Raw genomic sequence first — 23,923 nt, forward strand, 5'->3', positions numbered from 1 at the left:
TCTTCGGACAATCCGGGGAAAAGTACAATGTCAGTAAGTATTCTCTTTACATCCTTACTTAAACTCTTGGCTGTCTGTACACAAATGACAACAGAGATGTTAAAGTGTCTGAGCTTCTTAAGAATTCGACACATGTCTTGTTCTCTGTTCTTTAACAAAGGATGAGAAGCAAAGTCATCTAAGATAAGAAGACATCTGTGAGGGTAAGTCTTCCAATCGTAAGATTGCAATTTCTTCGAAATGTATTCTATCTCTTTCTGTTTGTTTCTGAAGTGTTTCTTCTCTAATATTCTCTGCATTTCCTCATTTGGGTCTTTAAACTTAGAATTGACATACTCATTTATAGCATTGTACTTCAAAACTCTTCTTTGGTACTTCTTTATCCAATCTAACAACTCAGTATCTTTTATACATACTAACTTAGACTTTTTTATAATATCTTTGAACGAATTTACGGTTTGGTCAAATTGACCAGAAGTACTACAAATGACTACTAACTCATAGAATGGGTTCTTCTCATCTAGTTCTTGTTGTTGTGCAGCCATTTTAAGATAAGTGAAAGTCTTACCCGACCCAGGCGGTGCAATTAGACCTGTTATACCATTCTGAGCAAATAAGAACTTGTCATGTATGGGTTTTATCTGAGCATTTTCCAACTTCCTCTTGTTCTTATTTAAAACATTCTCAAATTTCTTGTCAATGTCAGCAAACTTTTTTTCTAACATATTTTTAGAAAAATTAAAATTTTTATCTTTTAGGAAATGTCTAGCGATTTCGCTATCTATATTCGAGACAAGCTTTTCGACAGCAAAACATCTGTCGACCATAAAATCTTACATAGTGTAAACAAGAAAGGTGAATTTGTTCTAAAGTTCTGTTTCTGGGAATATGACAAGAACCATAAAACCTTAAGCAGAGAAGTCTTAAAATTTGTCAATGACAGACTTGTTGACAGAGATGACGCCTCTTGGAGAGATGAAGTCCAACAAAACTTCTTAGAATGCAAAGAAGACACATGCGCTGTTCTTGAAAATGAAATAGAAAACAGAATAGAAGAGCTATTAAATGACAAAGCACTTTTACAAAAATATGGTTCTGAGAAGTTTGACATAACTCCACCAGAGAAGAAGAAGAGAGAAAAGAAAGAAAAGAAAGTAGAAGAAGAGAAGAAAGAACCAGAGCCAGAGAAGGGGAGATATGACATGTAAAAATAAAATTTTATTTTTAGAACATTTCTGGGTCAATGTCAATGTTCTCTTCCTCTTTAGGAGCAAACACTGGCTTAGACTCTAAAATCTTTTTACCCAATTTACCTTGAACTTCAACTATCTTAGACTCATAATATTCATAGTCGTCTGCTTTCTTTGGTTCATAAGGTATAACAAGTTTGTATGCTTTGCCTTCTTTAAGGTTTGAGAACCTTCTGTCAAAACTTTCTTTGACTGTTAACAAACCTTCTATGTCTAAGTCTTCAAATTTCGCACCATTTTTAGTCACAATAGCAAACTTAACTGGTTCGATGTTCCAAACTTTGTCAAATGTAGACTTTTCAAAATGGTAGAAGTAAACATTCAAATATGTGAATGGGTCTAGTTCTTCTTTAAGTCCTGACATGTACTTGTTGACTGAGATGAATTTCGTCATCTTTTCTATCGGATAAAAAAAATATTTTTTTTTAAAATTTACTCAGAAAAATTTTTCTTTGTATATACACCATTCTGTACGTCTAAAAGACTTTTGACATTTGCCAAGAATGTTCGTTTAGACGCTGTCATATAACCATATTCTTGACAATATTGTTTATACGAATCGTACAATGACCTTTCATCTAAACACTCAAAGTCAGTTTCATCTATGAACAGTTCATATACACTCTTGTTTGCTTCTAACAATGTTTGTCTCTCTTCGGTATGTGGAATTTGTCTTGGATTGAACTTAGAAATATCTAATGTCATGAAATATGAGAACAAGTGGTTGTAAAAGTCAGATGTCAAAGTTTCTGCTAAGTCGTCAAAATATTCTGTATCTTGCATATGAGCTTCTGACGTTCTGACAACTACATATCTTCTGTCAGAACTTTCTAACTTCATCGGAACGGCATTGTTTGAAACCATGACGAAGTTTGCAACATTTTCACAAACTCTTTGGTCTTTATATTTTCTTTCAACAACTCCAACTTTGTCTGTTATAAGACTCTTCAAAGCATCTGAGTTCAAAACTTTTGTTGTATCTATACTTTGAAGTTCGTTACATACTATAAGTTTCATATTCTCTATTGAAGAGTTAAATTTACCGCAGATGTTTTCTAAGTTTGTCATATTAGGGTTCGAATAGCCCTCTAACAGTTTGCATAAGATATCTGTAAAGAAAGTGTTCTTACCTGTTCCTTGTTTTCCAATTATGATGAGAGCAGTTTCATTTTTAGCACTTGGATGTTGTAAGATGTTTGCAAACCAACATAAGATATACTCATAGACTCTTTCGTTTCCATTGCATATAATTTCTTTGACATGGTCTAACCAAGCTTCTATAACATTTTCTTTCCATTCTACTTGTTCGTATTTATATCCAGTGAAGATAGAATAGAAGTTTGGAGATGGTGTATAGAACTTTATACCACGAACTGAAAAATCTTCTAACTTTGACAATAAGATATCCCAAGCATCTAACATCTTCATACCAACTTGTACGACTTTTATTTTCTTAAGTTTCTGTTTACATTCTTGTTCTGAAACTATTGTCGCTCTTGGTTTGTTAAAGACTACATCCCATTCTTTCATGACATAACATTCTGGGGCAGAGTCGACATAAATGACTAAACGTTTCAAATTCTCGACTGCTTTGTTATAGTCTCGAAATGGACACATATTTCTGAACGCTTGGAAGTCATAAAAATCTGAAACGTCTATTCTGTACATTTTTTTATAAAAATAAAAAAAAATATTTTTTTTATTCTTGAGCTATTTGTTGTTGCATTTGTTCCATTTGTTGCATTTGTTGTTCTTGAGCTATTTGTTGTTGAAGTTGTTCTTGTAGTACAATACTTTCACCAGTTGCATCTTCCAATTCGAAACTTTCTGCCGTCATTGACAAATACATAGGACATAAAAGTTTTACAGGAACAAAGTTTGCGTCAACTAAGGTTAAGTTTATGTTTGCTAAAGTGTTTGAGTTTACTAAAGCTGAAAACTCTGCATTCGAATGAACAATAGGCAAACCAGCAGAGAAAGTGTTGTTTATACGCATGAGTATCTTTTGGTCATAGTAGTTTCTGTCGACATTCGAATAGCACTTTGAACCTAAGTTTGAAACAATATATAAAATAGGTGTACTTAAAGTCAATGGAACAGACATTCCTTGTATGACACCTTTTCCTGTTATAGGAAACTGTTGGTAGTAAAAACCAGATATAAGTTTTGTATTATAGCTCATATCGTTTATACTAAACTCAGTCGGACATCCAAACATAATGAAACCTGCTCTAGTTGCAGCACATGTTACATCCGTCCTTAAAGTATTAAATAAGTCAACAAAACCTGTTGGTGGTATATCTGAGTAAGTATCTTCAAAGGAGTATTTTTTACCATTCACAACAATAAAATCTTCTGGTGTCAAAAGAGCAAAACAGGCTTTAGTCGTCATCGTGTTTAAGGTCAGTTTACAATATCGTCCTTGAGGACTTTGTAAGTTTGTTGTTATAGAATTATATGACTCAGGGTTTTTAGTCGTAATAGTATAAACCACTATGTCTTCTGCCATTTACATATATTTAAAAGTTTTTCTGAAAGTGGAGAAGAACTTCATCTAAACTTTCACATGGCGTTTCTTGAAGTTCTCTGTCTAAGAAGTTCAAATATTTTGTAAAGACATAGAACTTTCCTTTGTCTACACGAACAAACAAAACAGGGTCTTTCATATCGTTCAAAAGTGTGTAAAGTCCTTTACATAAAATAAAGTCTATATTGTTTTTCTTCAAACATCTTTCAAGAAGTTTTGACATTTTTACTTAGCAAACAAACTTTAATGAAATGTTGTGGTCGTCAAATATTTTTATGACGTCTGGGAAACTATATTTTAAGTTCAACGTTTCACCTCCTTTCATAACGTATATCTTGTCAATGACATTATATGAAACACACAGCAAGCAATGTCGGGTTCTATTTCTTTGATGTTTATATCGTCTGCCTCTGTCAAAAGTTTCAATAGTTCTTTCAAAATTTCATGAGGTGCGATGACATATGAGTTCACTTTTACAGGGTTGTGCTCAACCAAGTTTAACATTATACCCAAAGCCTGACAAATCTTCTCCTGAGTTTTAAGCTTATCTTTCAGTTGCTTGTAGTCATTTCGAATATCTGCAACAGAACTTAAGTCTCTGCTAACTTCAGGGTATGTTGGTTGTTCTTTTACAGGAACTATTGTTATACCATCTTCGTCTTCGTATGGTTTCCCCACTTCAACATCTCTTTCTTTGACATTGACAACAACACTTTGACTGTTTGTTTGAGTTGGTGAATTTAACTTCACATCTGCCATCGCCATTAAACCTTTTGAAACACTTACGCTTCTATTTTTCGGAAATGACATTTTACTTAGAATAAAAAGATGGACGTATTTGAGTATCTCTTCGAATTGAAGCAAAACAAAGTTTACACACACAAACAATACAAGTTCATTGATAGAATAGTTCTTTATACAAACAATGGAAAATGTTATAGAATAGCAGTCTTTGCTGAACCAAAATATTTTCATAAAGCAAAGAAAGTTGGTATAACCGAGATGGTGAAAGTTCTTGAAGCAGACAAAAATATAACAACAAAACTGACCGATATTTCTAAAGGTAAGTTTATAATACAATTTTATGTCAAAACTGGCGTACTGTCAATATTTGACGGAGAGAAGTCAGTTCAAGAACAACTTACTGACCTGCTGCCAAAATCTGCTCGATGGAAGCTGTCGTTATACCAATCTGAGGAGCCCCAGCAGGTTTCATCGAACGAATTTTCAAAAGAGCATCTTCCGTGAAAAGTGCTATTGGTTTTGTAAACTTCTTTGCTTTCAATTCATTTGGACCGTCTCTGTCACCAGTATATTGTATTTGAACTGTACCAACAGTTGAAATACCACCCATAAAGTCTTCTGAGTCAGCAAATGGAATGCCAAGCCAAAAGTTTGAACGGTCTCCATTTGTATATTGAGTTTTTTGACCTCCTGTATGAGTCCATACTTTCACATATGGCATAATAGAACTTTGCATTTCAGGGTTAATGGTTGTTGTGAAGTTGTTGTTAAAGTTCATAGCATCTAATGTCAAGTTGTATGACCTCATATCCTCAACTGTAGAATATTCTTCTCTTGGATAGTATTTGCCATCTATGTTTATATGGTATTTAATACCGGGGTTGTAGAAGCAAGAATAGTCATTTATAGTTCGTCTGAACAGTACAAACATAGTATCTGCATGTTTCATTGCAGTTGTTAAGGCAATATCTGTTCTTGCACCTGGGTCAGCACTTTGGTTTCCAACTTCACCTGCAAAGTCTTTGACAGATATTTGGTGTATAGGGAACATAAGTGGAACTGCAATATATTTGGCAGCTAAAGCATTTGAAATATCTGGGTCCAACATATAGACTGCAAGTCTGCTTTCTATTCTCTTGCATTCAAATTTTTCGCATGTGAACTTAACTGGGTCCCAAGCATCTCCAGCAGCATTGAAATAATAGTTTACTTCAGTGTTGAGGTTTGAGAAACCAAAGTCTAAGTCAACTTTGTTTTTGCAAAAGTCGGCGAATGACATTTTATTTGTTCCCACTACTTCTGTAAGAGTGAATGGGTCTTGTGTTGGTGCAATGACTAAGTTATTTTTGCTTGGAGTAAGTTCGATAGAAATTTTTCCTGCCCAGTTTGGCAAGTATCTTAAAAACCTGAAGATGAGGAAAGATGACAAAGGAACTCTAAGTTTCAATTTTACTTTGGTTACTGCTGCTGCAGTTTGTCCAGAAAGGTTAACATAAACTCCTGGAACGTTAGGGTCAAGTCTTCTTATTTTCTCAATAGTTGCATACTGGTCTGTTTGTTCTCTAGCTTGTGGTTGTACTGAGTTTCTCAAAGCGAACCATTCATAGTTTGCCCATGTTACTGTTTGAACTAAGTCAGAGTTAGAATATATCTTATATCCCATAAAAACTTCTGGAGCATATTGGTATCCGACATAGAAAATTCCATTGCAACCTTTCTTGTCAGACAACTTGGCAGAAGGTTTTATTTCAATGTCTTGTTCCACGTATAAGAAAGAGTTGTCAATAGAAATTATATGAAACCTGTCGCAAGCAATATCTACTGTTGTTGAAGAACCTTCTCCAAACTCACCTACGTTTCCATAAGAAACAGCAGTTGTATATTCGTAAGTTCCAGGAACTATTTCTGACCTTCTAATGGCATTGTCGCATTCGTTATACCATTCGGAAACATTTCCATTCATAGCATCCAAAACTGTTGGCGTTATATTCTGAGCGGCGTACATTTCATATGAGTAAAAATATAGAATAGTTGGATTTATATGTCATAATAGAACCCACTCCGACCAAGCTTTACTTTCTTCCTGACTGAGTTTTTAACTCTTCTTTTTCCTTCATTGCCCTCTGCTTGAAGTTGTTGCATCTTTGCATTATGTTCATCTAGTATGTTGCAAATTTCCCATGTCCTTTTTGCCTTTTGGCTCTGGTCGCCCATCTCAGGTAACCTATATCCTAGAAAGAGTTTGTCATAGTCTGTATTTGAGTCTTCGCGTATTGTTTGCATGACTCTTTCCTGAGTTTCCGGTTCAAGCTCTTCAAACAGTGCCTGTCCATATGGAATATGCTCGTTTCCAAATATATGTTTTTGTAGCCATTCTGGTTTTCTTTCCATGTTACCAACTATATCTTTTGTGAATGGGAAAGCTTTTACCCAATCTTTCAGTCTTGCGTCGTTTATTTCTGTAGTTGGTTTTATTTTGTCAAGGAACATGTTTTTCAATACTAACATTTCATTTGGTACTGTCCATTTGAGTTTTCTTAAATATTCATCCCTTCTCGGTTCATTGTCTGCAAAGTAAGTTTTTATGACATTTTGTAAACTTTCGTTTGCAAGGTCATGTACAATAGGTTCTCTTCCTTCGCTCTCCCTAACTTTCTTTCTAAACTCTTCACCAAATATACCATCTCTATGGTTCTGTGTAGTTCTTTGAGATAAATGTTCTAGAACGTCAGGTGTTATGTTTCCATCAGCCATGTTCATTTCATACTGGTTCAAAATATCTGCATCTTTCATATCTTTCAATGGCATTAAAGCCGCGCTTAAAATACCAGCTATATCTCGTTCACCATTCAATTCCATTGCGTCTACAACTTCTTGGAATTGAGGTTGTAAGTTTATGAACCACCTATCCGGATTAGCTTTATGACCCCATCTCATTGTAGTTCCATCGTCTGCAGAAACAAAAGTAGGTTTGTTTCCATCTTGGTTAGGTTCTGAATGAACTTTAAACAATGTTTCATTTCTATATGTTTTCTTGAAATTTAACCTTTTATCTTCACCGAGTTCATCCGAAGATTGAACGTTAAATGCTCGTAAGTAAAAAGGGTTGTTGTATTTGTGTACATTTTTTTTCAGTTCTTCCATTCTATGCTGAATATTTTCATCTGGTGTTGGAGTCTTTTGTATGTCGGCAAACATTTTTCGATATTCTTCTACTATGTCAGCCGAATTTTTTTTAGACTCTTGGAAATATTCCATATTCTCCGCATACTCTTGTTGAGGGTCAAGATTTTTCGGCTGTTCCAAATCTTCATCTAGTTCTGTGAAGTTAGTTTCCAAAGGAAGGACTTGTTCGTTTCCTTCAGGCTCTTCTAGCTGTTGTTGCTGAACTATTTCTTCCATGTCTGGTTGTATCTGAACTAGTTCTTCCTGTGGAGTTTCTTGTACCTCATCTGCTGGCATTTCATATATTCCGAGACCGTTTTCAACAATTTCCCTATCTACGTCATCCGCATTCATAAGCTTTTGTTCTTTCGTTCCGTCTCTATTTTTTACGCGTTTCATGACGAAAGTTGAATTGTCATTTAGCTCTGACATCAAATATCTCGGAGTAAATTCATCCATGTCATTTGGATGATATGCTATTAAATCATATCCCTTAGCGAGCTTGTATTTTCCAGGTTTGAGATTATATCCGTTTTGGTGCTGAGCCATAAAGCTAAATAGGTTCGGGTCAGTATTTCCATCCTTGAACTTTCCAATAGCTTCTTTATATCTGTCACTAAAGTCAACAGTATCTGGGAAACCACACTCTTCTTTAAGCATTTTTAAGAATTCTTGGTTTCCTTGTTCTCTACTTCTTTTATGTCCTTGCTCTGTTTGTGGTTGTTGTTGTGCAGGGTTTTGAACTGTTGGTTGCTGTGCTGGTTGTTGTGTTGGTTGTTGTGCTGGTTGTGGAGGTGGTTGTTGTGCTGGTTGTTGTGTTGGTTTTGGTGCATGCCTGTGTCTGTGTCCATGTGACGATGTAAATGTTCTAGGTAGTCCTGGTGCAGGTGCTTCTCTTGGAGGGTTTGGTGGTATATAAATTCCACCAGCTGGCACATATGTTCCATCTGCAGCGTAATGTCCTACCTGACTTTTCGTTCTTAAGAAAGCATTTACTAGGTCTGTTTTGGTCTGTTGTAACTCTTTTTCTTGACTTTTCACAACAGTTGCTCTAACGGCGTCATAGGCACTTTGAACTGCCTGTCTCGTTGCTGCATCTGTTATTTTCGTCATATTTTGTGCTACTTCTTTTAACTCTTTGTCGAAACCTTCAGACTTCAGTTTCTTTCCAGATGAGAAGTCGTTCACTTGTTTCACCTTACTATGAAGAGCTTCGAAAGCGTTCTTAAAGTCAGCATTTGTTAAAGCTTCATTTGAACTATCTTCATCCGCTTGTATTTTTGTCCTTATTGACCCTATAAGCTGGGCTGCTTTAGCGTTGGCTTGGGCATCTAACCAGTCATTGTTAGCTTTTATATATTCTGCGCTTTTCATTGCCTTTTGCATGGCTGCGTCGTTATTTTTACTTTCTTGTGCTAAGTTTTCATACTGTACGGTTTGGTTTTGCAACTGTAAAAGTTTTTCTGCCTTTACATTTGCTTCAACTTCTTTTTTATACTCATCGCTATCCATATATGTCTTCAGGGCTTTTTGTTTTATCTCTTCATCTTTCAGTATTTTATATTGAGTAGTATGGTTTTTCAAATTTATGACATCATGTTCCATTTTTGCTACTTCTGCTGCTTTTTCTGACACTTTTTTCGCATATTCCTCTGTACTTAGTTCTTTCAGTTGTTCTTCTTTCTTCTTTTTCTCTACGTTTAACTCATTGAGTTTCTTTGTGTGTCTGTCATATTCTAGTTTCTTTTCGTTTTCACTTATTTGCTTCTGTATGTCTATGTTTGACTTTTTGACATCTGTTATTTGATTTTTGAGTGAACTCAAATTCATTTGACTTTGAGGGTTATATGCTGTTCCGTCTGCAGCTCCACCATAGCCTGCCATTTTCGCTAAAAGTGCCGCTCTTAAACCTCCACTCTGTGCACCAACAACTCGGTTTAAAAGCATAGGATTGCTTGACATTTGTTGCAACATAGTGGGGTCATTCAGCATTTGTTGTTGCAACTGTTGTTGTGGTGTCAGTTTTACTTTTGGATGTTTCAATGCTCCCTTCCTCTTACGTATATTCTTACGTATCTTACGTGGCATTTTAAGTGAAGTTAAAAAGCGGTTTTATACTAAACATCTTCAGGGGCTAGAGGGGCGCAGCCCTGGAAGCCCCAATACCTTTTTTTTTTTTTTTTTTTTTTTTTTTAAATCATGTATTATATCATATATCGAATAATAATATCTTTAAAATTTTAATTGTGACCTTTGTAAACTATTCAAATTATTAATCTTCTGTAAATCAATACTAAAACTCACTCTATCAATCGTTTAAATGTATACATATTTCATTCTAGTATTTATATCTATATTGTGAATATGATGTAAAAATAACAGAATTATAATTAATAAAACTAATTATTGGTTGGATCTTCCTCCTTTCTTAGAGAATTTCTCAGTGCTCTATATCCTCACCATTTCAAGAGTTTCCATGATCTTGAATCTCTCATCTTCAAGTTGTTGGCTTCTATGTGTGGTAAGCACTAACCAATATAGGATTGAAATCCTCTTGTTCTTCTCTCCTCACCTCTTCCATTGCTTTGACATGCTAAAAAGCAATATTGGTTAGTAATGATATCGATAATAGTTTTTTATTTAAAACAACATTAATCACTACAAGCTTTGCAATCTGAGGATATCAAATAATCACTGGTGAATCCAGGTCCAAACTTCCAAATTTTTGATTACTGGACGTTTAAAAAAAAATTCTTATCTATTCAATTTTGAAATGAACCAATGAGTATTAGAAATGCGAAATACAGATTATCTGATGGCTCTACAGCCTGCACATTACATATCAATATATACACATACATCAATTATACAAAATACAGATCTTCACGTTTTAAATAAAAAGCAGATTATCAGCAATTACTTAATTGTTTATTGTTATTAATAATTGTTTATAAAACCTTTTAGAGAGTCTGTTAAAATTAATAAAAAATTAAAATCAAGTAGATGGAATTTTGTTTTTAACCAAGGGCTCTAATAACTTTCTCATCTCAATGTTTGGTGCAAATACAAGTATATTTTTTTCAGTATGATGAAAACATCCACAAGATCTAAATGTTTCATTCGCATTTGCACCATGCGCCAATAAAAATTTTGCCATATCAATATTACCACAAATTTGAGAGGTGTATAAGAATTATATGTTGTTGATCCATATGATATAGATTGTTTAGAATTCACATTTGCACCTTCAATAACAAGAAATTTTGCTAGTTCATATTTCTCATTTTCGAGAGCTTGTGTTAGAAGATCATATAGATCATAATATTGAAAATAACAGAAATTAACATCATATCCGTATCTAACAATGCACTGGAAGAATTCCATTGGATATAGATTAACGAGTACAAAATCATAATTTAAATATCTTACATCACGCGCATTTGAATAAATATTATTTTTGATTGCAAAAAGAAATACTTGATAATTCATGTACTGAAGAATATCCATTGTTGCTATTTGTTGAAATAGATCGAAATCTGTATTCAAAATGTCTTCAACAATATCATTTCGATGAAATGCAATTGCAAACCTTAATTCATCAATATCCCGCCAATCATCTGTGGATCTGAAAGTTCTAATATCCTTTAGTAACAAAAAGATGGATGAATCTTGTTTTGCTAATGCTTTTGTGATAAATTTTGTTAAAATTTCATCAAAAATCTGATCATTTTTTATTTGAAAACCTTTGCAAACAGAAAACATATTCTGGATGAATTTAAGATTAGTCTCGTTGTTATTGTAAAATGACACAAGTTGATTTACTATATTATCGACATTTTTTCTGTTATTTCATTATCCCAAATTAAATTAACAATGCGTTGATAGCGCTGTATCTCTTCTGGAATAGTAATTGACTTTAATGATATCAAAATGATAAAAAATTACCCTCAATTAATACAAATTTTTCCCTTAAATTTACCATCAAAAATTTTTAGGGACAGACTCAAATTTCTAGAATATCACTGTCTTAGTTGTATATTTACTCCCGTAGGGCATGGCATTCAAAGATAGTCCCCGAGAAGTGCATAAAAATTAAAAAGAATTGAGGGAAACAAATGAAATTTTTTAAGGGTGCACTTACCACTTTCTGACATTCTCACAAATTTTTTGACACACAAGTTAATAATTCTGGTCAGGAGAAAGTAAATATAAATCACTATAGAGTACCTAATATGGCTGCAATTCTTTTCTGCTATTAAAATAAAGATATATTGATTTTTTCATTGCATGTCAGAAAGTAGTAAGAGCACCCTTTAAGCATGCCCATCTGATCTTAATTCAAATTTCTGACAACTGGCGTGAAGCGTCATTGAAAATTAACCTTAAACATCTGAATTGAAGACTATATGTTATAGGGGCATAAGTTCACCCAAAAAAAAGTTTATTCCTTAGTAGCCATGTTCCATGCTTCTGTTTCTGGTTCCTGGTATGCGCCAAATAACTCAAATTCTCTGCAGTAAAGACCTCCATGTCTTGTCACGTTTTTCAGACGGAATCTGATGTATCTGTAAAGTTGAGAGAGGTTGCACTTCCATGTATATGTCTTTTCATTGGCTCCAAGGTCTTTGTTGTCTTTCTTTTCGTCAATTAATTCGTATTTCTTATCATCGTTCGATCCTTCCCATATGAAACTTGTTGGATATTCCCAGTAGCTGCTAGAGCTGCCGGAAGTAATAGTGTATGCGCTTAATGCGAATTTGCCATGTTTGAAATCAAACGTTAGAGTGTTGTTTTCTTTCTCAGCGAGGTACCACCTTGCTTTAGTACCGTAGTCAAGTAGTAATTTCGCGGCAACGGAGCATTCCGTGTCTCCTGATTTTAATTCGACCAAATGAGCATCTACGGGGTTCTTTCCACCACATTGCTTTCGTAGATATGTAAAAACGCCGTTGTGAGGGTCTTTGTCGTCGTAAGGAATTGGAATTTCTTTTTTGATGTATCTTGTCTGAATTCTTCTTTCTTTGACTTCCATAGTAAGGCGCTTATGCAATGACCTCCAAAGCACTGACGAAACATCGTGGGTTGAGACTGTATCAACAAATTTCTTCATTGAATCTGTTGATAAGTGGTGGAAATCAACATGAGAGAGCAGCGCTCTGTATTCTGGACCCTTTAGGTTAATAAGGTCCATTATGATTGTAAAGAACGTTTCTTCGTTCAAAATTGCAAGTTTTGGATTTACAAAGATTTCATTGAGGATTTGAACCGGTACATCTTTGAGATCTCCTGAGTTAAGCTCGTACATTGACTTCGCAACTATCTCAACTGCTATATCTTTGTATCTTCCTTGGTCCGGATTATGAATCAACAAAAGTATTGCATCTTGTGGCGACATTTGCTCGCACCACTGTTCAGTAGCCTTACATATTTCTTCGTTCTCGAGAATTTTGCCGAGTTTGTTTAGATAATTTGATTGTAAAGCATTTGGAGAAATTTCTTCGCCATACATGAGCTGTAATGCAAGATCAAAGGTTTCAAACTCGTCTTCGATGTTAATTTCGAATTTATCAAGTTTTGGATCCTGTTCATGCAATTTTGCAATTTTTGGGGATAAAAAATCGGCATATAATGAATAACAATAGTATTTTTTGCCATTAACAATAAAACAAAAATCTAGAGGGAGAGTATTCTTGCCTGGATTTGATAATCCGGCCACAGAAAGAGAGAATTCTTCCTCATCCATGAAAATTTTATAATTCAATTAGTTTGTTCGGATTAATTAATAAACAAAATTTTTATTGATTTGAAATGGATCAACAACATCTATGGCAAAAATCAATATAATAGCGGAACAAAAGATAGTACTCACCTTCATTCTACATATACATTGTAATGGTGCACAAATTTTGTTACTGACACAATTAACTCGTCAACAAATAAAAGGTTTTGTGAATATCAATTTTTCTGAATTTGAAAAAGTGTCAGTATATTTTTCCCCCCTAAAATTTGAAGAGAGTTTGAATAATGATAATTTTCAGCATTAGCTGCCTGGTCCCTCGTTTTCGTGGAATTCTGAATGTTTATTTTTTAGTTTTGACTTTTTTTTGGAAAAAAAAACTTATGGAATTTATGGATAAAAGCTTTTCTGAAGCAATAATAAATGGAAACAATCAAAGTATAGCTAAATTAGTGCCGGAAGGATCTGAAATCAATAAATGTTTCCATGGAGAATTCAAAATTAAATCGAAATCCAAGAAAAATGTATTTCCTTTTATAACAGATCCAACCCCGATAGTTCTTTGTATTCTGTGCGAACAATCACAAACTCTAAAATATCTTTTGGAAAAATATAAAGTCGATTTATTTCAATATGTCGGAGAATGGGCTCCAATCCACTACGCATGCTGCACTGAATCATACGAATGCTTAGCAATAATGTTAAAAAATAAATCTTTCCAACAAAAAATTGATATTCCGATTCTAAGCTCTATAAATGAAACAAATGATTTTAAAACGACTGCATTACATGTAGCAGTTACAAACAAAAGGTATTCACAAGTTATTTTACTAACACAAAACTTAATTTATGCTAAAGCCACAACTGCCCTTGAATTCCTCAATCAAAATATCCCTACGATATCTCACATTGACCAGAAATCAATGTCAGGAAATACAGCGCTACATATTGCTGTTTATTTAAAAGATCTTGAAATGTGCAAAATTCTTATTTCAGGAGAAGCAAATCCAAATATTGAGAATGATGAAAACATATCTCCTTTGGCATTTGCGAAAAACCATAATTATTCAGAAATTTTAAGTGTTCTACGCAATAATTTGCTGTATTCAAGGGATTATCTTCTCCAGAAATACTTTTCAAAAGAGTTCCTCCAGGAATATAAAATTGATTGTGATGTTCCAATTGAAAATCAACTTAAAGCTAAATTTGAGGATCTTCAGTCAGAAATTATTGATATTTCGGCTCAACTCTCTCAATTGGAATCGAAACTCTAACTTTATGTAATTTTATCATATTTTCTGTTTGTTTGTAAAAAATTCATAATACCTATGACTTTTCCAAGTATAATTAAAGTGCAATGGTTCCCAGAATGGCATTACACAGATGTCGTAATTAAACCAAACCATTTTTTTCGGTCGAATTCTTAAATAAAGATTAAAATTTCGACACATTCAGCCGAATCGGGTACTTTAACCAAATGGCACTCTCAGAATAACTGTAAGCAGATCAAAAGATCAGATAAGACAGTCTTCTCTCACAAATTAAATCTCAGTGCTTACAAAAAATATCTGGCTAAACGTCAAGCTCCATTACATATTATCCTCATTATGGACACATCTATATGCAAAATATCTCTCGCGATTAGGAAAATATGCGAACAGAATGTGATTACATCCAAAAGAATCAAACGAGATAGCATCCTCCAGAATTATACTCTTTTGTAGTACACTTCAAAAACCATTTCAATAATACATCATATCATATATGAGATTTATTAAAACATACATATATTTATATAAACCCACTTTGTTCCACATGTTTGATATAAGTACACTAACCATAGTCCAAATTTTCATTATTGCTTCTTTATTCAAACTCCCTGGGGAGATTTGAGTTGATTAAAATCTCTTCCAAGTCAAAATAAAATTTTTAATATCGCTGGTGTATTTCATTATTAGCTTGAATGTTGTATAGTAATTTCATATTTTTATTGAGAAAATTTTAAGAATAGAATTTGAAATAAATTTGAATAGATGTAAACATAATAGTTCGAAAAAAAATTTGGCAATTTTTTTGAAATTTGTAAATTTATAAATAATGCAGACAATCAATCTGAGGTGCAAGAATGAGACACTCAAGATGAACAATGCCAACCCATCTACAACAATTGCAGATGTTATTAACTATTTGAAAACTCAGGATGGATTTCAAGGCAAAGAAATCGAAATTATTTTTCAATGCAAGAAGCAATCACCAGAAACATTGGTAAGCAGTCTCGGATTAGATAATGGAGCCTGCTTAATTGTAAGAATTCTTCAAGATCATCAAAAAGAAGCTCCAAAGAGGAGAGCAGGATATAAAATGCCGGACAGAGATCGATGCGCAGAACATACGGAGCCAGCTCCATCAGAAATCAACGAATACATTGTAACACTTAAAGATTGCGGTTTTACAGATGAAGCTAAGATCAGAAAAGCTCTTGAGATGTCATTTTATTGTGTAAACCGTGCTGCTATTTATTTGGCTAATGGCGATATACCAGACAAGGCTGCACCAGAAATCTTTAGTACAGATGAAAAAATTATCGAACAAGAACGCCAAAAATTACTTCAAGAGCTCGAAGGACACTTTGATGTTATTAAGGAAATTGCTGACGAGCTTAAAATCGATTTTACTGAAGCAGCACAATATTACGCTGCTCTCGGCAAAGATAAGGCAAAAACTATTGCTTGCTTTAGAGGTTACAACATAGTTAAGGAAAACTCTCAGTAATTTACATTTTTATTAATAAAAATTAATTTATAAAATTTACTTTCTTGAATTTTTCATTTACTCTCTGCATAATTTAAGAAGAAGAAAAGGTAATAATAAACATGCGTAGAAAGTTAAAAACTAGAAAAATAATATACGGTAGTGTTTACTAATAGATGAATAGTATATAAATTCTATTAAAATGGATTTGATCCAAAAAAATACCCTACGTTCCCAACTTCTGGAAAACGGTTTTTCACCCTTATGATCAGTTTCAGACACTTTGGGAATCTCCCAAACTTTGATATTTTGCATTATGATAGAGAAACGTGTCTAGTTTAACGCACAGTTGTTTTAAAGGCAAATGATAATATCACATGAAATTATCAAATTATCAAATTTTGAAGTACCAGTCCAAAGGGTTAATTAGATCCTACACAGATGTGCGATAGTGAAACATATGTGTTCTTGATTTGAGAAGTCCTACTGATAGAGGTATGAATCTCACAGCTTTGTGTGAGTGTGTCTGACACTTGTATAGAGTGGAATATGCGCCGACATATATTATATAATAACATGTAGTTGATAATTATGAAAAAATAGAATTCGATGCGAATGATATTGAAAGTTGTTTTGTAATTTGATATTTTTCTTATATGTGTTAATTAGTAAATGGCTTGTTTGTTGTGATAGAAAAAAAAAAAAAAAAAAAAAGGCAGTGGGGCTTCCAGGGGCTGCGCCCCTTCTAGCCCCGAAGATGTTTAGTATAAATGAAGTTTTTATTCGGAAAATTGTTAGTCTTCTGGTGTGAATTCGGAGGACTCTTCTTCTTCCTCCATTGCTTCTGGGAAGAAGCCTTCTTCTGGGTCGAAAACATTATATAATGTTTCACTTTTCACAAATTATATATGTTTTCATGTTTTGTCACTTTTCTGTCACTTTTCGGGTAAAAACATTTTTATTATTATATATAAATGAATTTTACAAAACCTCCGTTACCGTTCTTTGGAAATAAGAGTAAATGTAAAGATATTATATTGAGAGAACTTAAGAAACTACCGAATGGTCTAACATTTGTAGATTTGTTCGGTGGAAGTTTCTATATATCCCATTTGTGCCATACAATATTCCCAGACTCAAAGATTATATGCAATGACTTCGACAACTATATGAACCGTCTCAAACATATTCCAGACACAAACAATATATTGAAAGAGTTAAAAGAAAAGATACCTATAGGTAAGATGGAACGTATACCATTAGATAAGAAAAATATTGTGAGAGAGGTTTTGAAAAAAGCAGAATATATAGACTGGGATAGTATATCTGCTAGACTATTATATAGTGGTTCTATAAGAGTTCATGACATTGAAACACTTATGTCAAAAGTTTTATATCTTAACTATACAAATGTTTTCAAAGAGGACATAGAAAAATATATTGAGGGTATAGAGTTTGTGAGATGTCATTGGACAGATTTGTATGAAAATATAAAGACAAGGAAAATGTTTTCTTTATAGTGGACCCGCCGTTCTTTAACACATGGGATTTTCAATACCAAGTAGACTGGACTTTGAGAGACTCTTTAGAAACTTTAGACGTTTTACATAACCATCCATGCTTTTACTTTACATCCGATAAAAGTGGTTTGGAAACCGTTATGAGATGGTTAGAGGACATACATGACTATGAGTTTAGATATGACAAGATAGAATATGAGAGAGGTCCTATAAACTGGAGAAAGTGTCACAATAAAGAAATTTTATTAGTAAGTAAATGTGGTTTGAAATAGGACTACTTGTTTTAGGTTTTTTCCATTGTGTCATTTATTTATTTGACGTGGCAGAAAAGTACAGAGAATATGAAGATGAACCAATGCCTGCAAATGTTCAGCATATGTACTCGTAAGAGATATTTTTATCTAATATTAAATGGACGCACAGAACTTAGCGAATGCACAGCAACCTGGACAACCAAACCCAGAGAATATTCCAAATGAAGTTAGAATACAAACTGCAATGGCAAACTATGGTCAAGTGCCAACAGATGTACAAATGCAAACTGCCATGTCAAATGACGCTGCGTTAGGTTTGCCACCATGGTATGCAAATATGAGATGGAAAGAGTTTTATACAAACCCTGAAGTGGGATATAAACAACTCTATGCAGATGACGCGAACACAGGAGTTGACCCAGAGTATGTTTTCTACCAGAGGAGAAATAGAATGTATGAGCTCCAGTTAAAGAATGCTATGGAACTCAACAGGAAACGTAAGAGACTAGGTGGACATTAGATTTTTACATATAGTAAAATGGGTTTCTTCAGTAGTATTGGAAACTTCTTTCGAAATGTTGGAAGAGGTATATGGAATGGAATAAAAACCGTAGGAAGAGGAATTTGGAACGGAGTCAAAAATATTGGCAAAAGAGTAGGTCAGTTCGTTGGTATTATACCTAAAGACCCTGAACCAGAAGAACAAGCTCCTGTTATACAACAGCCTGAACCTGCACCACAGTCTAGTTGGCAACCAAATCCAACACCTCAACCGTATTAAAAGATTATATTTTTACCGTTCGATAGTAGTTGTATATGAAACTAAGTTCTAAGTAAAACGCATGGTATAATGGAATTATTCTTTTTCTTCCATCTGTAGTAAACCATACTTGAAAGTCTGAAATACTTCCACTTGGTGGTTCGTATAACTTTGTAGGTTTTTCGTAAAAGTCATTTGCCAAGCATAAGAAAGAGTTTTGGGCGCCAGAAAATGAAGCATGAACAATAATAGCAGCTGGGTCGAAAACATCTTTAAATAAATATGGTTCATCTCTTGCATATCGACTGTAAATATTTGCTAAAGGAAGTTCGACTTTCTGATTTAACATTCTTTGCAAATAATACCATGACATTGCAGTGAATTCTGTATATATTTGTTCGTCTTTCTTTGGATTGTCTTCGTAGATTTGAAATGACACTTGTGAATTTTGTTTGTCATATACAATTCTCACATAAAGTGTGCTCTCGGTATTTGCATATTCATCAGCATATTTTGCATAACATGAATTTATTTTATCTTCTATATTTTTTAACGCAGTCTGTAGAGAAGATGAAAGGTCAACTTGTATTAGCTCAATTTCTTCCCACATTTTTCGTTTCCCTTCAGATATATAATCTATATGAAACCTTACAATAAATGGAAAACTTTTATCTTCTACAGACACAAACTTCATTCTACGAAAGCCAATAGCTTTTGTGACAGATGGGTCTCTTAGCCATCTTAATGGGTAGTCAAAACGATAGCCTTCATGCTTTACGGTCTCTGTCTCAAACTTTTGACCGACATTAGTAAAAAGTTCATCTAATGGTTTAGTTGTAGCAACTCTTGAATTTTCTTTTTCTATTGGAAGCATATTTTATCTAGAATAAAAATGTCGAAAGATATTGCTTCCATGAGAGAAATACAACACAACCGACAACTCATTATGCAAGCTCTAAATAAGAACACAACAAACTTTTCAAACTATTCTAAGATATCTGAGTCATTGAAAGAAGGAAACTTAAAACTGACATTAAACCCAATGACAGATGAGTTTCTGTTTCAAGACAATAAGAACCATACTGTCTGTATAAATCCAACAAAAGGAACTTTAAACGAGAAACCTATAAATGAACTTCTTTTGAAAACGGATGTTGACAACAAAGCTGACAAAGAATATGTAGACGATGCAATAGCAAAAGAAGAAGAAAGAGCTAACAATGCTTATGCAACAAAAGAACATACTCATCCTGAACTAGCAGACAAAACATATGTTGACAATAAAATGTCAAGTGAAGTGACAAGAGCTGAAAACGAATATTCTAAAAAGACTCATACACATTCTATATCTGAAATAACAGACTTAAACGTTAGCCTTGAAAAGAAAGCAGATAAGGAATATGTGGCTAGTAAGTTAGAGAAGAAAGCGGATAAGGAATATGTGGATGAAAAAGATAACGAAATGAAAAAAAGGGTTGACTGGTACCATGAATGGACATCGGAGACTTTTAAAGTTAAAGCCGATACAGGATGGGTTTCAGGATGTTTAGACCTTAAAGCAGATAAAACTTATGTTAACGATGAGTTAGAGAAGAAAGCAGACAAGAACCATACACATACAAGTTTTACAACTGTTGCTATAGAAAGTATTGAAGGAACGGTTGAAGAAACTGGTGGGGATGCAATATATTGTAAACCTCCTAACTTTCCACAAGGTTTAACATCGGATGACGACATAACGACGATGTTAAACATTAGATGTAAAGATGTTTATGTCATGAAGGATGAACATAATATTAAATTCACTGCTCAAGATTTATATGACAAGAAAGCAGACAAAACAGAGCTTCAAACATTAAAGACAGAAATACTTCAAACATTATATCCTATAGGCTCTATTTATACGTCAATGAACTCTACCAGACCAGAAGTAGTACTTGGTCTCGGAACTTGGACTCAAATAGTCGACAGGTTTTTGTATTGTGCAAACTCTTCAAAGGAAACAGGTGGAAGTAAAACGATTTCAGGTGAAAATTTACCTGCACACAGTCACTACATAGATTTAAGTACATCTCAAGCAGGTTGGCATAAGCATAAATTTTGGGATTGGCAGAATGAAAAAAGGTAAAGGATATGATGTTAAAGACGACGTTCAGTTTGCTATAAATTGTTACTGGATGACACTCAGGGAGATGGAAACCATACACATCGCGTTTCAGGATATACGCAAACAACGGGACAAAGTAAAGACTACATGCCACCTTACATGACAGTTTACGCATGGTATAGAATTGCTTAGTCGTCATTTTCAACTTCTTTAGCATATTCGTCAGGAGTTGTCTTATATTTGTTAGGAACTGTCTTTGAAAGTATACCACCTTGAACTTTGACAAGTTTGAAACGAGGTCTGACAATAGTAGTTTTATCTTCTGCTTGCAGTCTGTACATTTTGCCATGTTTGCCTAAAACTTCATAATATTCTCTTGTATACTTTCTTCTATTTTTACGAACACGAATGTGAGTACCTGTCGTTCCCATTGTTGTCATAGTCAATAGTATTTTCATATGGGTCGCGTTTAGGTATTTCTATTTTTACTTTGTCACCTTTCTTAAGTTTGAAGCCTGGCATTCTTTCTTGTTTGTCTCTTTTGACTAAACTATTAAATATATAGTCTTTCTCTAAGTCAGGGTTGTTTTTCATTTCTTCGGGGGAGTGGTTTCCCAAACCTTTTTGTTTACGGCTATTGTAAATATTTAAAACTTGTCTCATCTTTGCCATGGAGAAGTGTCTATATTTGTCGTCATATGACATTTCATTTGCTTCACCACCTTGTGGTTGGTTTAAGTCTCTTAAGATTTTTATACAACTGTCAATGACACCAAGAGCAGAATGGTTTTGGTCGACAATGAAATATTGGTTTACATTTTTTGAACGCAGATAGTTTTTAATATCATCTGATTTGAAAGAACTTTCACAGTCAGATGTCAGTTTTGTTGGATGGTATTTGTCAACGAATATTGTCAAAGCAGTTTTCACATCTAAAATATTTTTGGACTGTAATGGTATGGCTTCACAGTATCTTGTGTTTTGACCAACAAATATTAGCCAGTATGGTGGTCCATCTTCTCTATCTCGGAATGTTTTCCAAGATATCCATAAACCAAGCATTTGGTGTTGAACTAAAGATTTTTATCATGAGTGCTTTCTTTGTGCTTTAGAAACATAGGGGTCCTTGTTTGGATTCGTCATTTTTTAACCCATAAGAAATGGGTTTATTTGGCGCATTAGCAGGAGTTGCATCCAGATTTTTACCCGCAGTGGGAACAATAGCCAGAGGTGTATTTGGATTGGAAGGAAGATTTTGAGTACATTAGGTATACTTAAAGAGAAAGCACAACCTATTATACAAACTGTACAGAAAGGTTGGGATGTAGCACGAGATGCAGCAAATCTTATTCCAAATCCTGAAACAAGAGGAAAAGTTCAAGGATGGATGGACAATGTAGGAAGACAAGCAGGAAACTACTATAACAAAGCAAATGACTACTATAACCAAGCAGGACACTATATGGACCAAGGTGAAAGATTCTTTAACAGAGGATATAACCATGCACAACATGGGTAAACAATAACCAACCTCAACCGCCTCAAACTTGGGGAATGTAAATTTTTTACTGAGATGAAATGAACAATACAGCATTGAGACAAATGGGTTCAAGATGGATTTGTCGACTTCCAGCAGTTACACAACGTGTTTGTCAAGTTCTTCCTATACCTCAGGAAGTTTTAGACCGACTTAAAAAACTAAACAACCAGTTGAAAACAAACCAAACTAAAATTTTTTACTGAGATGAAATGACCGAAGAAGTTGAAACCGTAGATTTGACACCACAAACAAAAAGTTCAGAACCATTGTCAAAACCTGTCAAAGAACTTACAGATGAAGAGAAAAATTCAATAATAGAAAGTGCAGGTCTGGAAATACAAACCCTAACTATAAAGTCACTTTTCATAGAAATGGAACGGCTAGTATCTCAAAAAAGAAACAGACTCTCACAAATAAAATATTGAAGTCTGAAGGAGCTTTCGAGACAACAGATGGAAAAGTTTACTTCACTGACCAACAGTTCATTATAGAACATCTCATTGACTTAGAGTCGAAATATTCTAAACTTTACAACAAACACAAAAAGTTGAAAGGAAAACAAAAACAAATGGCATATGATATTTATGAAGATGTTGACGACACAACCATACCTGCAAGTGAGGTAAAGTCAGAGGAACCGAAAAGTGACGAAAAACCGATAGAAGAAGAAAAGCCAAAAACTGAAGATAAACCAAAACCAAAGTTTAGTTTGGAACTAAACCAAGTCAACCTTCATTAGCTGGTATGGTTGGCGTCAAAGACTTATGGCAGCAGGCTTATGTAAAGTAAAGAAAAAAAACATATTTTTTTATTTTTATTTGAAATGTACGCTGAGTTTTGTTGGAGACGACCGTCAGACAACTTGTTTGTTAGATGAGAAATATGAAATGGCATACCATTTAAAACAAAATATTTTTAAAAAAACATTTTTTTATTTTATTTGAAATGTACGTTGAGTTTGTTGAAGAAGACCGTTGGGAAACTTGTTTGTTAGATGAGAAATATGAAATTCACTGTTCTGAGCCTTTTGAAGTCAGAAACAAAAAGACAAAAAGAGTTTTAAGCGAATGGGAGCAAAATAACGGATATGCTAGGATGAGTATGAGTGGGAAACGCTATTTTAAACATATTGTCATTGCAACTCATTTTATACCGAACCCTAACAATCTACCTTTTGTAGACCATATAAACCGTATAAGAAACGACAATAGACTTGAAAACTTACGCTGGGTTACTTGTTCTGAAAACAATAAGAACAAAGGCAAATTTCGAGATATTGTATTCGAATTTGTCGACGAACTAGAAGATGAAGCAATTGAAATTACAGACTATGGCGAGCATACGTTTGAGTTTTACTACTATAGCGAAGAACAGGACTCTTTCTACCTTTATACCGGCGTAAACTATAGAAAATTACAAGTATATTTTACTAAGGAAGGCTATGCTTATGTAAACGCTAGAGATACAGATGGAAAAAACGTTAGACTATATCTTAACAAATTCAAGAAGCTATATGGCATACTATTTTAAAACAGTATATTTTTACATATATTAAATGTTTCAGGTTG

The 23,923-nt window shown here is 33.9% G+C and overlaps 12 protein-coding genes and 1 pseudogene across 13 annotated transcripts, besides 7 other annotated features; 5 read left to right on the plus strand and 8 right to left on the minus strand.

The window, feature by feature from the left end:
* Positions 1-6,472: part of a mobile genetic element that runs on past the window's edge.
* On the plus strand, positions 762-1,208 carry TVAGG3_0129100 (uncharacterized protein; the record flags this gene model as incomplete). Its single annotated transcript, XM_001300649.1, has 1 exon — positions 762-1,208. One exon carries the CDS (start codon positions 762-764, stop codon positions 1,206-1,208), a length of 447 nt encoding a protein of 148 aa, XP_001300650.1.
* TVAGG3_0129110 (protein of unknown function, DUF4108 family) lies at positions 1,225-1,644 on the minus strand (the record flags this gene model as incomplete). Its single annotated transcript, XM_001300650.2, has 1 exon — positions 1,225-1,644. The coding sequence occupies one exon, from the start codon at positions 1,642-1,644 to the stop codon at positions 1,225-1,227; it is 420 nt and encodes a 139-aa protein (XP_001300651.2).
* Positions 1,683-2,918, minus strand: TVAGG3_0129120 (uncharacterized protein; the record flags this gene model as incomplete). Its single annotated transcript, XM_051223865.1, has 1 exon — positions 1,683-2,918. The coding sequence occupies one exon, from the start codon at positions 2,916-2,918 to the stop codon at positions 1,683-1,685; it is 1,236 nt and encodes a 411-aa protein (XP_051108851.1).
* Positions 2,950-3,759, minus strand: TVAGG3_0129130 (uncharacterized protein; the record flags this gene model as incomplete). Its single annotated transcript, XM_051223866.1, has 1 exon — positions 2,950-3,759. The coding sequence occupies one exon, from the start codon at positions 3,757-3,759 to the stop codon at positions 2,950-2,952; it is 810 nt and encodes a 269-aa protein (XP_051108852.1).
* Positions 4,007-4,542, minus strand: TVAGG3_0129140 (annotated as a pseudogene). Its single transcript has one exon. A coding segment is annotated over exon 1 (536 nt).
* On the minus strand, positions 4,919-5,329 carry TVAGG3_0129150 (protein of unknown function, DUF4106 family; the record flags this gene model as incomplete). The annotated part of the gene is made up of 1 exon (XM_051223867.1): positions 4,919-5,329. The coding sequence occupies one exon, from the start codon at positions 5,327-5,329 to the stop codon at positions 4,919-4,921; it is 411 nt and encodes a 136-aa protein (XP_051108853.1).
* An 86-nt stretch (positions 6,473-6,558) lies between the features above and the next one.
* On the minus strand, positions 6,559-7,380 carry TVAGG3_0129160 (protein of unknown function, DUF4106 family; the record flags this gene model as incomplete). Its single annotated transcript, XM_051223868.1, has 1 exon — positions 6,559-7,380. One exon carries the CDS (start codon positions 7,378-7,380, stop codon positions 6,559-6,561), a length of 822 nt encoding a protein of 273 aa, XP_051108854.1.
* Positions 7,381-11,811: 4,431 nt separating this feature from the next.
* Positions 11,812-11,844: a mobile genetic element.
* Positions 11,812-11,844: a terminal%2Cinverted (terminal inverted repeat of tvBac_53III transposon ID:TVAGG3_0129170).
* A 129-nt stretch (positions 11,845-11,973) lies between these two features.
* Positions 11,974-12,000: a mobile genetic element.
* Positions 11,974-12,000: a terminal%2Cinverted (terminal inverted repeat of tvBac_53III transposon ID:TVAGG3_0129180).
* A 7-nt stretch (positions 12,001-12,007) lies between these two features.
* Positions 12,008-12,117: a mobile genetic element.
* A 10-nt stretch (positions 12,118-12,127) lies between these two features.
* TVAGG3_0129200 (protein ubiquitination) lies at positions 12,128-13,429 on the minus strand (the record flags this gene model as incomplete). Its single annotated transcript, XM_001300651.1, has 1 exon — positions 12,128-13,429. One exon carries the CDS (start codon positions 13,427-13,429, stop codon positions 12,128-12,130), a length of 1,302 nt encoding a protein of 433 aa, XP_001300652.1.
* Positions 13,430-13,711: 282 nt separating this feature from the next.
* TVAGG3_0129210 (spectrin binding) lies at positions 13,712-14,814 on the plus strand (the record flags this gene model as incomplete). The annotated part of the gene is made up of 1 exon (XM_001300652.1): positions 13,807-14,697. The coding sequence occupies one exon, from the start codon at positions 13,807-13,809 to the stop codon at positions 14,695-14,697; it is 891 nt and encodes a 296-aa protein (XP_001300653.1).
* Positions 14,815-15,512: 698 nt separating this feature from the next.
* On the plus strand, positions 15,513-16,299 carry TVAGG3_0129220 (ubiquitin-like family; the record flags this gene model as incomplete). The annotated part of the gene is made up of 1 exon (XM_001300653.2): positions 15,521-16,195. The coding sequence occupies one exon, from the start codon at positions 15,521-15,523 to the stop codon at positions 16,193-16,195; it is 675 nt and encodes a 224-aa protein (XP_001300654.2).
* A 1,806-nt stretch (positions 16,300-18,105) lies between these two features.
* On the plus strand, positions 18,106-18,468 carry TVAGG3_0129230 (uncharacterized protein; the record flags this gene model as incomplete). The annotated part of the gene is made up of 1 exon (XM_001300654.1): positions 18,106-18,468. The coding sequence occupies one exon, from the start codon at positions 18,106-18,108 to the stop codon at positions 18,466-18,468; it is 363 nt and encodes a 120-aa protein (XP_001300655.1).
* Positions 18,469-18,486: 18 nt separating this feature from the next.
* Positions 18,487-18,729, plus strand: TVAGG3_0129240 (serine threonine-protein phosphatase family; the record flags this gene model as incomplete). Its single annotated transcript, XM_001300655.1, has 1 exon — positions 18,487-18,729. One exon carries the CDS (start codon positions 18,487-18,489, stop codon positions 18,727-18,729), a length of 243 nt encoding a protein of 80 aa, XP_001300656.1.
* A 4-nt stretch (positions 18,730-18,733) lies between these two features.
* TVAGG3_0129250 (uncharacterized protein) lies at positions 18,734-19,582 on the minus strand (the record flags this gene model as incomplete). Its single annotated transcript, XM_001300656.2, has 1 exon — positions 18,734-19,582. One exon carries the CDS (start codon positions 19,580-19,582, stop codon positions 18,734-18,736), a length of 849 nt encoding a protein of 282 aa, XP_001300657.2.
* A 453-nt stretch (positions 19,583-20,035) lies between these two features.
* Positions 20,036-23,923: part of a mobile genetic element that runs on past the window's edge.

Source organism: Trichomonas vaginalis, chromosome IV (genome assembly GCF_026262505.1).
Source record: "Trichomonas vaginalis G3 chromosome IV, whole genome shotgun sequence".
In the NCBI taxonomy this organism is placed as follows: domain Eukaryota; phylum Parabasalia; order Trichomonadida; family Trichomonadidae; genus Trichomonas; species Trichomonas vaginalis.